General features: G+C 42.6%; 1 protein-coding gene across 3 annotated transcripts in view; it reads left to right on the top strand.

Moving 5' to 3' along the window:
* Positions 1–15965, top strand: part of LOC129869613 (capping protein, Arp2/3 and myosin-I linker protein 3-like) — a 41301-nt gene that overhangs the window by 14766 nt on the left and 10570 nt on the right. For all 3 annotated transcript variants that reach the window (XM_055944176.1, XM_055944177.1, XM_055944178.1), the window contains 11 exons: positions 59–152; positions 397–495; positions 639–758; positions 1180–1293; positions 1427–1602; positions 1788–1875; positions 2137–2265; positions 2388–2454; positions 4323–4519; positions 4927–5007; positions 15702–15772. In XM_055944176.1, the coding sequence (XP_055800151.1) occupies positions 59–152; positions 397–495; positions 639–758; positions 1180–1293; positions 1427–1602; positions 1788–1875; positions 2137–2265; positions 2388–2454; positions 4323–4519; positions 4927–5007; positions 15702–15772 (1236 nt within the window). The remainder of the gene's footprint in view (positions 1–58; positions 153–396; positions 496–638; positions 759–1179; positions 1294–1426; positions 1603–1787; positions 1876–2136; positions 2266–2387; positions 2455–4322; positions 4520–4926; positions 5008–15701; positions 15773–15965) is intronic.

Genomic DNA, 15965 nt, shown 5'->3' on the forward strand with positions numbered 1-15965 from the left:
CTCCTCTAACTCAAACCTCTTCTCTTTCTTTTAACTCTGCCGGTGGGTTTTCTCTCAGTAACTTCACCTTGCAGTACATGCCCCTCCCCCTCAGTGACATCAGCCAGGCGTACCGTAGTACCTCGGAGAGGACAGAGCAGGCACTGACCAAGGTGGGCTTCTGATGCTACCCGAGTTCATCTGCACCCATCTCAATTCCTCCCTCCATTCCTATGTTAACCATCCTCTCATCTAATCTGCTTTGTCCTTTCCTCCCCTGCTTCTTTTCTCTACAGGGGATCTAGCATCACCAACCCTTTCCTGCTTTTTCCATTTCAAATTACACTGCTTCATTGAGATTACCACACATGACCATATTGCCAGTGTGAGTGAATGGTTTTTATCTGTGGTCATCAGATCCAGCGTGCTCTGCTGCGGAACAACCAGACTCAGCGCTTCTCTCAGAGACAGGCTCTACGGCTGCACCAGGGCCTGGTCACCAGCACTGCTGAACAGGTACATACAGCATATGTATATTATTCATGTGTGTGTGATTGAGAGAGAGTGAGTTGAGCCATCACGAGAGCAATATGTGTGTATTGTAAACCTGTATGTCTTTTACTGACGTTCCTCCTGCTTGTCTGTTCTCTGTTTCCCAGGTGATGGAGCGTCTGAGTGTGTGTGTGCAGCAGCAGGTGTGTGTGCTGCGTGGAGTAGGGGAGATGGAGGAGATTCAAGCTGCTAAACAGGTGCTGAAGGAGGCCAGAAACTCCCGTGCGGTGAGTGTGTGTACATGCCTGAATCATTTCTCTAACATCTGGAGTGTAGGTGAGTTTAAAGTGTTAATTGTATGTCTTTGTTTATTCATATTACCCCCCAAACGTCTCTCTCAATTCAAATTCAATTTCAATTTAAGGGCTTTATTGGTATGGGAAACATATGTTTACATTGCCAAAGCAAGTGAAATAGATAATAACAAAATTGAAATAAACTATAAGAAATGAACAATAAACATTACACAAAAGTTCCATGAGAATAAAGACATTTCAAAAGACATATTATGTCTATGTACAATGTTGTAATGATGTGCAAATAGTTAAAGTACAAAAGGGAAATTAAATATAGGTTGTATTTACAATGGTGTTTGTTCTTCACTGGTTTATCTCTCGCCCTTTTTATGTATTTTTTTTTCTCTCTCAGCTGTACCCCTCTCTCTGTGAGCTAGCTCATGTGCTGTCAGTAGACGGGCCAGTCAGACAGAGACTGGACCAACTGGCAGGGGAACTGACCAAAGCAGCTGACAAGGAACTACAGGTATACTGCTCAATACTGTACATCACTCATTCAACATCATCTGTTTACTTACTCCTTCACCATTTCTTAATCAAACATAGACATAGTTGTTTATTTGTTTGTTTAATTGGTTGTTTGATTCACTGATTGACAGGTGATTGTTGATTCCATGGTGTCTCTCTGTCGTGAGTTGTGCCCGCTGTCGTCCTCTGCAGCGGAGAGATTAAGTCCTCCGCTCTCGTCTGTCTCGGAGCGCGTCTCCATCCCTCGCGCCGCCATCCGCACAGCCTTGATGGAGAGAGCATCACAGGACATTCACCGAGCGCTGGAGTAAGGGGGAGGGAGAGAGAGGGGGAGCTGAGGGAGGAAGATAAGCAATGCAGCCTTCTTTGTTCAATTGAATCAGTGTGGGTATCTGTGAACTTATTCTACCATACTCTCTTCTCCCTCCTCTCTGCCCTGTCCTCCCTCTCCCTTTCCTCCCCACACTTTTTGTCTCTCTCCCCCTCTCTCAGGGAGGTGAAGCTCTCAGTGGTCACCTATCTCACCAACTCCATCGTGGATCAGATCTTGCAGGAGCTCTACGCCACTCACAAGACTCTGGTATAGACACGCTGCCATCTGTCTGTGTCTCTGTCTATCTATATGGGCTTGTCACCTTTTGCTTACAATTATTGGTAAAGATTTACTTGAAAGGGGTATACAGGCATTCATAACACCATAACACTTTTGCAGTATCATTCATAGAAACATTCATAACACCTTTATTAAACCAGTCAGAACACATTTATGAGTGTTGCAGTATTATTCATAACAAACTTCATAGTACATTTATTGAAGTGTATTGTCTGATCCCTGTCCCAGACGCGTCGTGTGTCCCAGGTGAAGCGCTGGGAGGTAACATGTGACGGAGGAACAGGTCTGAGGTCACACAGACACAGAGACTCTCTGGACCTCACAGATGATGAGATGGGCACCAGTATAGTGAGCATTGTGTGTTGGGATTGTCTGCTTAGGGTGTGTGTATGGTATGTGTGAGCGTATGTGTTTTGTGATTGTCTGTTTGGGATGTGTTTGTTTGTTTTTGCTTCTACGTCTTTCTCTGCCTTCTCTAGGACACAATTGCCATTAAGAAGCATAGCTCTAGAACTAGACGTATTCGACCTGTCTCTACCAGGCTGAGTGAGTATGTCTCCGTACCACTATCTCTCTATCCTTCTCTTCCTACCTGCTCTCTTTTAGACGTCATTAGTGACTGTCTGTTTTCCTCTCCCGCTCTCCCTTTCTCCTTTCCTCTCCCTCTCTCTCCTTTCCTCTCCCTCTCTCTCCTTTCCTCTCCCTCTCTCTCCTTTCCTCTCCCTCTCTCTCCTTTCCTCTCCTTCCCTTTCTCCTTTCCTCTCTCTCTCTGAGAGAGCCATTTATGGCTGATGTGCATGCCAGCCTAAGCCCATTCCTGCATCAACATACAGTGCATTCAGAGAGTATTCAGATGCCTTGACTTATTCCACATTGTTTTACGTTACAGTCTTATTCTAAAATTGATTTAAAAATGCTTTCCCTCAATCTACATACAATATCCCGTAATGACAAAGTGAAAACAGGTTTTTAGAAATTTTGGCAATTGTATTGAAATGTATAAAAAGATCCTCTCAATCTCTGTCAGGTTGGATGGGGAGCGTCGCTGCACAGCTATTTTCAGGTCTCTCCAGAGATGTTCGATCGGGTTCAAGTCCGGGCTCTGGCTGGGCCACTCAAGGACATTCAGAGACTTGTCCCGAATCCGCTTCTGCGTTGTCTTTGCTGTGTGCTTGTCCTGTTGGAAGGTGAACCTTTGCCCCAGTCTGAGGTCCTGAGCGCTCTAGAGCAGGTTTTCATCAAGGATCTCATACTTTCGTTCATCTTTCCCTCGATCCTGACTAATCTCCCAGTCCCTGCCGATGGAAAAACATCCCCACAGCATGATGCAGCCACCACCATGCTTCACCGTAGGGATGGTGCCAGGTTTCCTCCAGACATGATGCTTGGCATTCAGGCCAAAGAGTTCAATCTTGCTTTCATCAGACCAAAGAATCATGTTTTTCAAGATCTGAGACTCTTTTAGGTGCCTTTTGGCAAACTCCAAGCAGGCTGTCATGTGCCGTTAACTCAGGAGTGGCCTCCGTCTGGCCACTACCATAAAGGCCTGATTGGTGGAGTGCTGCAGAGATGGTTGTCCTTCTGGAAGGTTCTCCCATCTCCACAGAGGAACTCTGGAGCTCTGTCAGAGTGACTACCGGGTTCTTAGTCAACTCCCTGACCAAGGCCCTTTTCTCCCGATTGCTCAGTTTGGCCAGGCAGCCAGCTCTAGGAAGAGTCTTGGTGGTTCCAAACTTCTTCCATTTAAGAATGATGGAGGCCACTGTGTTCTTGGAGACCTTCAATGCTGCAGAAATGCTCTGTTACCTTTCCCAGATCTGTGCCTCAACACAATCCTGTCTCTGAGCTATACAGACAATTCCTTCAACTTCATGGTTTGGTTTTTGCTCTGATATGCACTGTCAACTGTGGGATCTTATATAGACAGGTGTGTGCCTTTCCAAATCATGTCCAATCAATTTAAATTACCACAGGTGGACTCCAAATTGTAGAAACATCTCAAGGATGATCAATGGAAACAGGATGCACCTGAGCTCTATTCTGAGTATCAAAGCAAAGGGTGTAAAATAAGGTATTTCTGTATTTTTTATTTTTAATACATTTGCAAACATTCTAAAAACCTGTTTTCACTTTGTCATTATGGGGTATTGGATGTAGATTGAGGATTTTTAATTTTTTAAAATCCATTTAGAGTAAGGCTGCAACATAACAAAATGTGGAAAAAGTGAACTGGTCTGAATACTTTCCAAATACACTGAATTTGAGTGCAGCTGCTAATTGTTGTAGTTTTTAAACAGTATGTCTTTGAAGCACCGTTGACAGCGCCACATGACTCCTATGGGAACTTCTAGCCCCTCGCCACTTCCTTCTCCATTTATCTCGTCCTCTTTTCATCTTTTTTCTCTCTCTTTCAGGTCAGTGTGATGACTCCAGCTCCTCCCCACCCCCCTCTGCATCCTCTTCTTTCTCTTCTTTCTCGGCCTTCTCTCGCTCTACGTCCTGGGAGGGGCTGTCTGAGCTCCCTACCCAAGGTGCACCTCTCCATCATGTGACGCGGGTTAGGCCGAGGCCCCCACGGAGGCACCGAGCAGGACATGCCCCCTCTGACACAGTAAGAGGAAGCTGACCTCAGCATCTCACCCCATATGGAGTATATAATGTTGCTACTGAACTGCTCAGAATGTTTGTAATACTTGCCTGTGAATATGGAAATACAGGATCTATAATAACTTATATGTGAACTTTAAAAACTCTGAGTAACATAGAGATACTTGCATATTAATAACACAGGATACAGATGTTATTAGCATAGATAATGACAACTAAAAAGATAATATTCCATTATGATACATGCATCATTTATAACTTGTGGCCATATTAATTTGCTTATTAAATAAACCAGATATGAATATTGATACAGGTTTCTAACTCTCTGCTGTTCATATGTGTGTGTGTGTGTGTGTGTGTGTGTGTGTGTGTGTGTGTGTGTGTGCTCATGCGCATATTCTATTCCATTAGAGCAGTGGTTCCCAAACTGCTTATAGTCCCGTACCCCTTCAAACATCCAACCTCCAGCTGCGTACCCCCTCTAGCACCAGGGTCAGCACATTTTATTAAACATAAGAATGAGTGTGAGTTTTTGTCACAACCCGGCTCGTGGGAACTGACAAAGAGCTCTTATAGAACCAGGTGTCGTGGCAATTTCCTGTATTACACGGCGGAGCTAGCATGTTGGAGTGAACGGCTGCGTGTGAGAGGCTCCTGCAACTTTTTTGCGAAATAATCTAACTTACCCTACTTTATGATACTTTTTACAACAAACGTTTCTTTCTAATACAACATCGTAACTTTCTGTGTAAAAATGCCGAGTAATAAGCGACCAAAGGACAATAAATCCACATCGGAGGCCTACTCCACACCAAACAACGAGACAGACATGGCGGAAGGCACAGGCAACAACGTGACACTTAAAGAACTTACCCAGGCTTTGGGAGAACTACGTGTTGCTTTAGCTGAGGATCTTAAGGCTACTATTGCTGAACTGGACACCAAAATCGAGGGCACCATTCGAGCGGTCGCTTCGCAGGGCCAGAGTATTGTGGACCTTGAGAGGGCTTCTGAATTCAGCGCTGGTAGGATCGACGAGTTAGAGAAGCTGTGCTCGTCACTACAGGGTACTGTGCAGAGGCTTTCTGTGAAAGTGGTCGACCTGGAGGGCCGTTCCAGACGTAATAACCTTCGCGTTGTTGGTCTGGCAGAGGGGGTAGAGGCGGGCTCTCGCCCCACCGACTTCTTCGCCAAGCTATTGAAGGATGCAATGGGATCGGACGTTTTGGGTTCGGACCCCCAGCTGGACCGTGCACATCGCGCCCCTGTCCCAGTGCCTGGACCGGGTCAACGCCCTCGCCCAGTAATCATCTGTTGTCACAGTTTCAAGACCAAGGATCTTATCCTGCGCGAGGCCCGAATGAGGGGCAACCTGTTACATAAAGGGCACCCCTTCCGTGTCTATGATGATTATGCGCCCGATGTGGCAAAGGACCGTGGCGGCTACAGAGATGTCATGGCCAAACTCTACAAACTCCATCTTCGCCCAGCCTTGCTCTTCCCTGCAAGACTAAGAATTACCCCGCCCTCTGGTGAGAAGATGTGGCTCTCCTCGGTTTTGGACGCAGAGAAGTTTATCCGGGAACATACGCCAATCCCCCGTACAGGTTAGAGTGCCTTGTCATTGTGTGTTAGGGTCTGCTCATGGAATCGAATCCATACTAAACCATAACGGGTGAAACCGTATTGAACGGTCTCAACAAGGGCTACCGAACATGCAAGATGCTGTGGAGGGCGGTCTTGGCTCTCATTTAAAGTCACTTTCATTCTGGCTGTGTTCAGAGCGATGCCTATTTAGGATGCCTTCCAGGTTTGATCATTGTCACTTTCGGATGAATATACTTATTACCCCCATTTTTTTTTGTTTCGTTATTTATTTTTTAATTCTTACATTTATTGTTATTACAATACCATTTATTTAAAGCTTGCAGGGGACTGGGGGTGATGGTGGGGAAGGGGCAGACACAGACACCTGGATAGCAGGTGGATGTTTTGTGCCGTTCTGCCTTTGATATAGCCGAGGGCCGCTCTCCCGATTAGATCCCTACCAGCCCTCTGTAGTGTCTAGGTAGGTGTGCGTACATATAATTATTATTTGTACTTTATAATTATTTTCTCTTAGCATGTTACTATTATGTATGTGTATATTTTAAATTAGTGTAGATTATTACTCTGGGGCATGAATGTTTCTGTATGTATGGGTATGTATGTGTATATGCGCATATGTAGATATGTATGGGTGTGTGTGTGTATATGTATATTTTTAAATATATACCTTTATATGTATTTTTTGGGGATGTGTGTGTGTATGTGTTTGTATGTGTGTATGTGTATGTATGTATATATATGTGTGTATATGTATGTATGTATGTATATGTATATTTATATATATATGTATATGGGTAAGTATGTGTATGTGTGTGTATGTATACATGTATATATATAACCTTTTTATTTATTTATTTTCTGACTGGGGGATACGTTTAATTTAGAAAAATTCTTGTTTCCGATCTAACCCACAATATGTAAATGTACGGCTGTCTAAGTTGGTTGCTGATGGTTCATGTTTAGACCGGCAGTGCTTAGCAAAATAATCTTGTGATGCTATATCTTGCTTATCTCAGGGATAGATAGACCCAAGATGACGCTTAAGTGCGCAATATGTTTAGGTTGAAACTTATTCTCTTTAGGTTTATTAGATGCTAATTGGACACTTTATTCGCGGGAGCCTCCTCAGTTCATATGTTAGTAGAAGTTCTAGGATAGTGAGAGGTGAACGTACAGTTGGGATTTTATTTCTGTTTCACCTCTTGTTCGAGGTCGCGCCGTGCTTTTTTGGCATCGGCCAGACAATGTGTTTATTATTTTTATTTTTATTTTATTTTCTCTCCTATTTGTGTATGCCTGTTAAAGGTGGGTTGGGCGGGGGGGTAAATAGTGGGGAAAGTAGGGGAACAGGGTGGGAAGTAAAGGGGCTTGCAGGGGGGGAGGGGCTGGTTGGATACTGCTCGGGTGTAGCTGCTACATATGCTGATCGTGATGGTTTGGTGCGCTTTCTTACCTTTTTATTGAGTTACAAGTTATGCAGGCCACCATAGGAACTACAAATGAGAGGGGGGCGGGGCTCACATTCACTTCCTGGAATGTCAGGGGCTTAAACGAACCAATTAAGAGAGGCAAGGTCCTAGCCCACTTGAAAGCACTCTCGTCTGATATTATATTTTTGCAAGAAACCCATCTGAAAAATAATGCTCACAGCAGACTTAAATGTAGGTGGGTGGGGCAAGTGTATCACTCTAACTTCTCTGCCAAAACGAGAGGCACAGCGATTCTGGTACGGAAAGGAATTCCCTTTCTACATAAAACCACTATTGTGGATAAAGAGGGTCGTTATGTGATCGTAATAGGAGAGATCCACTCTACTTCTGTAACTCTACTAAATATCTATGGGCCAAACATTGATAACCCCTCTTTTTTCAAAAGAGTCCTTGCCCTGATTCCAGATATCTCCCATACTAACCTGATCATTGGAGGGGACCTTAACTGCGTGCTAGACCAATATTTGGACAGATCCTCTACCCGGCGAACCCCCACCTCCTATTCAAGTGAATTCTTGAATACCTACATAAAGAATTCTAACTTATTTGATATATGGAGGATCACTAACCCTACGGGCAGGGAATACTCCTTTCACTCTCATGTTCACAATGTTTATACTCGAATTGACTACTTTTTGGTTGATGCTAAACTACTCCCCTATACCTGTAATGTGAAGTATCATGATATTATAATCTCGGACCACAGTCCACTCACCTTCTCCCTGAGATTGGGTGACATGGTACCAAACGAGAGGGTCTGGAGGTTAAATCCTCAGCTCCTCACAGAACCAACATTCTGTGAACATCTTAAAGACCAAATAACATTTTTCTTTGATACCAACGACAACACAGAGACTTCCCCAGCATTACTGTGGGAAACACTTAAGGTTTATTTGAGAGGCTGTATCATCTCCTATCAGACTGCCAGGAGTAGGCAAAACAAGGGAAAATTGGTAGTACTGGAGGGACAAATTCACTTACTGGATAGGGAGAATGCTAGACATCCATCTATGGAGAAACATAAAAAAATTACCTCTTTAAAATTTGAATATAATCAGACTCTCTCAGCTAAAATTGCTAAATCTTTTCTCTACGCCAAGCAAAAATATTTTGAGTTTGGTGACAAACCACACAAATTACTCGCCAGACAACTTCGAAAAATTGTGAGTGACCGAATGATTCACAAAGTTAAGTCTGCATCTGGGGAATTACTCTCTTCCCCCAAAGACATCAATGACAGATTCCGTCAGTTTTATGAGACTCTATATACATCTAAAGCCGATTCTAACCCCTTAATTATGCAAAACTTTTTGGATGACTGTAATCTTCCTGCCCTGAGCCAGGAAGATTCTAACTTCCTGAATAAGGAAATATCTCTTGAAGAAATTCGAGAAACAATCAAAACTCTAAAGAGTGGCAAGACCCCGGGCCCAGATGGATACCCGGGTGAATTCTATAAAACATTCAGCAACATGCTCTCTCCCTACCTGCACAAAATGTTGGTTCAGTCCAGAGAGGATGGAGCTCTTCCATCTACTTTGGAGGAAGCATTCATTACAGTTATACATAAGAAGGGTAAAGATCCGGAAGAGGTAGGGTCATACAGACCAATATCCCTCCTCAATACAGACCAAAAGATTTTAGCAAAAACCCTGGCTAACAGGCTTAGCACTTTAATTGGCAAACTGGTCCATTCGGACCAGACCGGCTTTATCCCGAACAGAAACTCATTCTTCAATCTCAGGCGCCTCTTCAACATTATGTATTCTCAGAGGTTACCAAACATGGACCTTGCCGTTATATCTCTTGACGCCGAGAAGGCTTTTGACCAAGTTGAGTGGTCCTATCTATTCAAAGTCCTACATAAATTTAATATTGGAGATGGGTTCATAAATTGGATCCAGCTTTTATATAGGAACCCCTGTGCGAGAATACTCACTAACCAATCATTGTCGCCCCGATTTAACCTCTACAGAGGGACAAGGCAGGGTTGTGCGCTGTCGCCGATGCTCTTCGCCCTAATCATTGAACCTCTCGCTCAGACGATTAGATCTGATGCAGCAATACACGGCTATAATACTAAAGATACTCTAAATAAGATTTCCCTATACGCAGATGACATTCTCCTCTATGTAACAGAACCCCAAGCTAGTATTCCAGCTATTCTTGATGTGATTAATTTGTTTGGTACCTTCTCGGGATACAGAATAAATTGGAACAAGAGTGAATTAATGCCCATACGGTTACAAAACACCTCCTGGCTAGAACATCTTCCACTTAAGTTATCTTCAGAAAAATTTACCTATCTAGGAATTGTAGTTACCAAACAATATTCCTTACTATTTAAAGAGAATTTCCCCTCGCTGATGCAAAAACTAAAAACAAACATACAATTTTGGAGAACTCTCCCAATTTCTCTGCTCGGAAGAATTAATGCCATTAAAATGGTCTTCCTCCCACAACTGCTCTACCTATACCAGAACATCCCAGTATTCATACCTAAATCCTTTCATAAACAACTGGACTCAATTATCAATCCTTTCATCTGGGATTATAAAACACACAGGATAGGTAAAAAACACCTCTGCAAATCCAAGATGGAAGGAGGACTGTCTCTCCCAAATTTTATATTTTATTATTGGGCCGCTAACCTCCGTGCGGTTACGTTTTTGCTGGATGACGCACGTCCGTCACCCACCTGGCTTAGTATGGAGCGTGAGGAGTGTCACCCCTTCTCTATTGGTGCTGTGATTTTGTCGCCTGTCAATCTGGAGAGGTCACTTTATCGTAACAATCCTATTATACATAGCACAGTCCGAATCTGGAAGCAAATTAAAACCCACTTTGAGCTTAGACCAATGTCATTCATGCTCCCTGTTGCCAGGAACCCCTCCTTTGCCCCCTCCAACCTTGATAACACCTTTGAGCAATGGGGAGAGTTGGGGATAAGTACCATAGGGGATTTATATATAGAAGGGACCTTTGCTTCCTTTGAGTTGCTGAGGGAAACTTATAATCTTCCCAGAAATAACTTTTTCAGATACCTACAAATCAGAGACTATGTTAGGAAACACCTCCCAACATTTGGGAACGCTAAGCCTTCCATGTTTGACGGATGCATAAAAACATCCCCCACCTCAGACAAACTGATATCTCGTTTATATGACTCTTTTCAATCGGTTAGCACACCCTCTACAGAGGCCATTAAGGCAAAATGGGAGGAAGAACTAGGGACTGACATTTCGATGGCAGACTGGGAAGATAGCTTGGAGTATATCCACACCTGCTCCATTAACTCCAGACATCGGCTCATACAATTCAAGGTATTACACAGATTACACTATTCCAAAACCAAACTGCATAGGATATTTCCTGATACATCCCCTTTGTGTGATAAATGTCAGGCTGCACAGGGTACACTTCTCCACTGCTTTGCCCTATGCTCTAGCTTGCATGGTTACTGGTGTGGAATTTTTAGGATCCTCTCTGAAGTTCTGGAGACTTCAATTGACCCAGACCCGCTTCTGATAATCCTGGGAGTGTCTGATTCCCTAATCGGACTAACCAACCCCCAAAAACAACTCATCTCTTACAGTCTCATTTCGGCAAAAAAACTAATCTTGTTGTTCTGGAAAAAGAGGGAAGCGCCCACTACCAAATTATGGCTCAGCGAATTGGCAAACACTGTACACTTAGAAAGGATTAGATATATTCTGAACAATAAATTATTAACATTTGATCAGATCTGGCAGCCTTTCCTCTCTTACTTGGACCATTCGGCGCTGTGAATTTGTACTTTTTAACGCACTCTCCATTGTAATATTTTAATCCACCTCTGGGCAGCACGTGCTGGCACCGCCACCCGAGCAGCGGGGAGGGGTATAAGGGGAAGGGATAAGGGGGGGGGGGGGTAAAGGGGGGGAATAAGGGGGGGTGACACCCACCCTCTTTCTTTCTACCTGTCCTTGTTTTGTATGTCTTGTTTTGTAATAATTGTTTTGTACCCAGAACTCTGGATCTTTTTATTTCTGTCTGCTCTTTTATGTTTAGTTAAAAATTGTATACCTGCCTTTCATACCTATACACCATTCCTGTGTGTGTTCAATAAAAATATTTGAACAACAATCAAAAAAAAAAAAAAAAAAAAAAAAAAAAAAAAAAAAAAAAAAAAAAAAAAAAAAAAAATTCCTGTATTACCAAATGAGGAGAGTTACAAACTTCATCTTTAATAATGTGTGAGCTTTACTATAGCCCTTTGACTCTCAGATCAATTCAGTGTCTATAATGAATTCTGAGAGTCCCTATAAAAGAATACCAAGATATTTTATAGCCAAGATACACCACCCTAGTCGACATGACAAACCACAGATAATAGGAACTCTTCACAAAGGGCCTTTTACTTGAGAAAGGAGTATCCCTTAGCCAGATTGCATTCACTATAAATTATCGCTCAGTTTGGTCTCTAAAACGAGGTTCTAATCTCGTTCCTGGTACTTCATAGTACAAAAACATTACCTCACTATCTGGAATGCTCTTTAGGCTTTATTGGCCAAAGACATCGTAAATCTCCTCTGTCAGTGCTATCTTATAGAGGCCCATCCTCAGTGGAACACTGAACACACAATAGTCGACAGATTCTATTCTGTCGAATAAAACAACCATTCAAATGCAATACAAAGATTATAATATAATCTTACAAGCACTATAACATAATCTCGCAATTTTTCACGACACAGGGCACAAATAATAATATAAAAAATAATCATTATTTTGGTTCTTTATTTAACCATCTTACATATGGATGTCATAAGGTGAATGCACCAATTTGTAAGTCGCTCTGGATAAGAGCGTCTGCTAAATGACTTAAATGTAAATGTACATATAAAACCTTATTTGTTAATTGAAAATGGTGACTAACTCACCACAGGTTAATGAGAAGGGTGTGTTTGAAAGGATGCACATAGTGGGGGAAAAAAGTATTTAGTCAGCCACCAATTGTGCAAGTTCTCCCACTTAAAAAGATGAGAGAGGCCTGTAATTTTCATCATAGGTACACTTCAACTATGACAGACAAAATTAGAAAAAAAATCCAGAAAATCACATTGTAGGATTTTTAATGAATTTATTTGTACATTATGGTGGAAAATAAGTATTTGGTCACCTACAAACAAGCAAGATTTCTGGCTCTCACAGACCTGTAACTTCTTCTTTAAGAGGCTCCTCTGTCCTCCACTCGTTACCTGTAATAATGGCACCTGTTTGAACTTGTTATCAGTATAAAAGACACCTGTCCACAACCTCAAACAGTCACACTCCAAAGTCCACTATGGCCAAGACCAAAGAGCTGTCAAAGGACACCAGAAACAAAATTGTAGACCTGCACCAGGCTGGGAAGACTGAATCTGCAATAGGTAAGCAGCTTGGTTTGAAGAAATCAACTGTGGGAGCAATTATTAGGAAATGGAAGACATACAAGACCACTGATAATCTCCCTCGATCTGGGGCTCCACGCAAGATCTCACCCCGTGGGGTCAAAATGATCACAAGAACGGTGAGCAAAAATCCCAGAACCACACGGAGGGACCTAGTGAATGACCTGCAGAGAGCTGGGACCAAAGTAGCAAAGCCTACCATCAGTAACACACTACGCCGCCAGGGACTCAAATCCTGCAGTGCCAGACGTGTCCCCCTGCTTAAGCCAGTACATGTCCAGGCCCATCTGAAGTTTGCTAGAGAGCATTTGGATGATCCAGAAGAAGATTGGGAGAATGTCATATAGTCAGATGAAACCAAAATATAACTTTTTTGTAAAAACTCAACTCGTCGTGTTTGGAGGACAAAGAATGCATCCAAAGAACACCATACCTACTGTGAAGCATGGGGGTGGAAACATCATGCTTTGGGGCTGTTTTTCTGCAAAGGGACCAGGACGACTGATCCGTGTAAAGGAAAGAATGAATGGGGTCATGTATCGTGAGATTTTGAGTGAAAACCTCCTTCCATCAGCAAGGGCATTGAAGATGAAACATGGCTGGGTCTTTCAACATGACAATGCTCCCAAACACACCGCCCGGGCAACGAAGGAGTTGCTTCGTAAGAAGCATTTCAAGGTCCTGGGGTGGCCTAGCCAGTCTCCAGATCTCAACCCCATAGACAATCTTTGGAGGGAGTTGAGTCCGTGTTGCCCAGCAACAGCCCCAAAACATCACTGCTCTAGAGGAGATCTGCATGGAGGAATGGGCCAAAATACCAGCAACAGTGTGTGAAAACCTTGTGAAGACTTACAGAAAACGTTTGACCTCTGTCATTGCCAACAAAGGGTATATAACAAAGTATTGAGATAAACTTTTGTTATTGACCAAATATTTATTTTCCACCATAATTTGCAAATAAATTCATAAAAAATCCTACAATGTGATTTTCTGGATTTTTTTTTCTCATTTTGTCTGTCATAGTTGAAGTGTACCTATGATGAAAATTACAGGCCTCTCTCATCTTTTTAAGTGGGAGAACTTGCACAATTGGTGGCTGACTAAATACTTTTTTGCTCCACTGTAACTCTGCAATGTTAGGTTGTATTGGAGAGAGTCTCAGTCTTAAACAATTTTCCACACACAGTCTGTGCCTGTATTAAGTTTTCATGCGACTGAGGGCTGAGAATCCACTCTCACATAGGTGCGTGGTTGCAAAGGGCATCAGTGTCTTAACACCTTGATTTTCTACGGCAGGATACGCTGAGTGCAGCCCTATCCAGAAATCTGACAGTGGCTTCTGATTTTAAATTAAATTTTCACATAACTGCTTGTTGCAATTTTGATGAGGCTCTCTTGTTCAGATATTGGTAAGTAGACTGGAGGCAGGGCATGAAAGGGATAACGAATCCAGTTGTTTGTGTAATCCGTTTTGGGAAAGTACCTGCGTAATTGCGCACCCAACTCACTCAGGTGCTTCGCTATATCACATTTGACATTGTCCGTAAGCTTGAGTTAATTTGCACACAAAAAATCATACAATGATGGAGAAAATACACGAGAGTTCAGGGGCCTTGCTTTAACAAAGTTAACCATTTTCACTGTAGTGTCCAAAACGTCTTTCAAACTGTCAGGCATTCCCTTGGCATCAAGAGCCTCCCGGTGGATGCTGCAGTGTACCCAAGTGGTGTCGGGAGCAACTGCTTGGACGCGCATTACCACTCCACTATGTCTCTGTCATGGCTTTTGCGCCATCAGTACAGATACCAACATGAGCAGCAGCTACTTTTGGCTACATACGGACCGTTAGTGGAATTCCCACGAGAGAGTAATGGTTAATGTGATTGGATGTTAATTATTTGACTAGCCTACCTGTATATGACATTGTGTTGTTATTTCGCTGAACACTAGATGGTTTAATTTAATTTTTGGCAGTGAAACGAGGCTACTCAGGCGAGAGAGAAAAAAACTCTCCCAAATGTTTAGCCTCGTTGGAAAATATAAATGGACTGTTTGAAAATGTGAAGAAAAAATTGTTCAACAAAATGTACCCCAGTTTGGGAATACCTGCATTAGAGCAATTATTCCTGTAATTAACATAATGATAATACAAAAACTTTTAATTGAATGAATTTATGACTCATGCTTAAGTCCCACCGTATAGCATATTCCCAAATACTGGGCCCTCCCAGCTCCCGGCAGTGGCAGCATGCTGCTCTATTTTCAGGATGATTTGGATTGTGTCCAGGGTTGTCTATACTAAGTGAATTACTCCAATTGGGTTAAGTCATCTCTCCAAAGCTCTGTAGTATAATCCATTTGTATTATTACCAACAGAACACTTTAAAAATTAAACTGTACCCCCCCCCAAAAAAAGTACTTTGATGTTTAAAAAGGCTCCTGAAGTTTAATGTCCACTTTTCAATTTCAGACTTGATTTTCCCTTACATAAAATGTATCAACCCCTACAAAAATGTCCATTAATTATAATCCACCTAATAATTAACATTTCATGTTGCTGCAAGAAAACTGTCTGCTGTGAGAAACTGGTGAAATTAAGATCCTACATCTATCTGTATGGTCAATCTAAAATATGGGTGTTTTTCTCTGTCCCCAGCAAAATGGAGCTGTCACCCCTATTGATCATGGACTCCCAGATTTCTACACCAAGAGAGTGCTCCCTGATAGGTAGATCTCCCCCTCTCACTTTCTCTCTCTTTCTCCTACACACCTCTCTCTCTCAATGACTAAAGGCAATTGGAGTGAATAGCACACCATATGCATGATCTAAATTACATGAATCCCCCAAAGAAACTACAACCTAAGTCATTTAGCATAGGCTCTACTTTCCATCAGTCCATTGACTGCTTTCAGGAGAAGG

Source organism: Salvelinus fontinalis, chromosome 14 (assembly GCF_029448725.1).
Source record: "Salvelinus fontinalis isolate EN_2023a chromosome 14, ASM2944872v1, whole genome shotgun sequence".
Lineage (NCBI taxonomy): Eukaryota > Metazoa > Chordata > Actinopteri > Salmoniformes > Salmonidae > Salvelinus > Salvelinus fontinalis.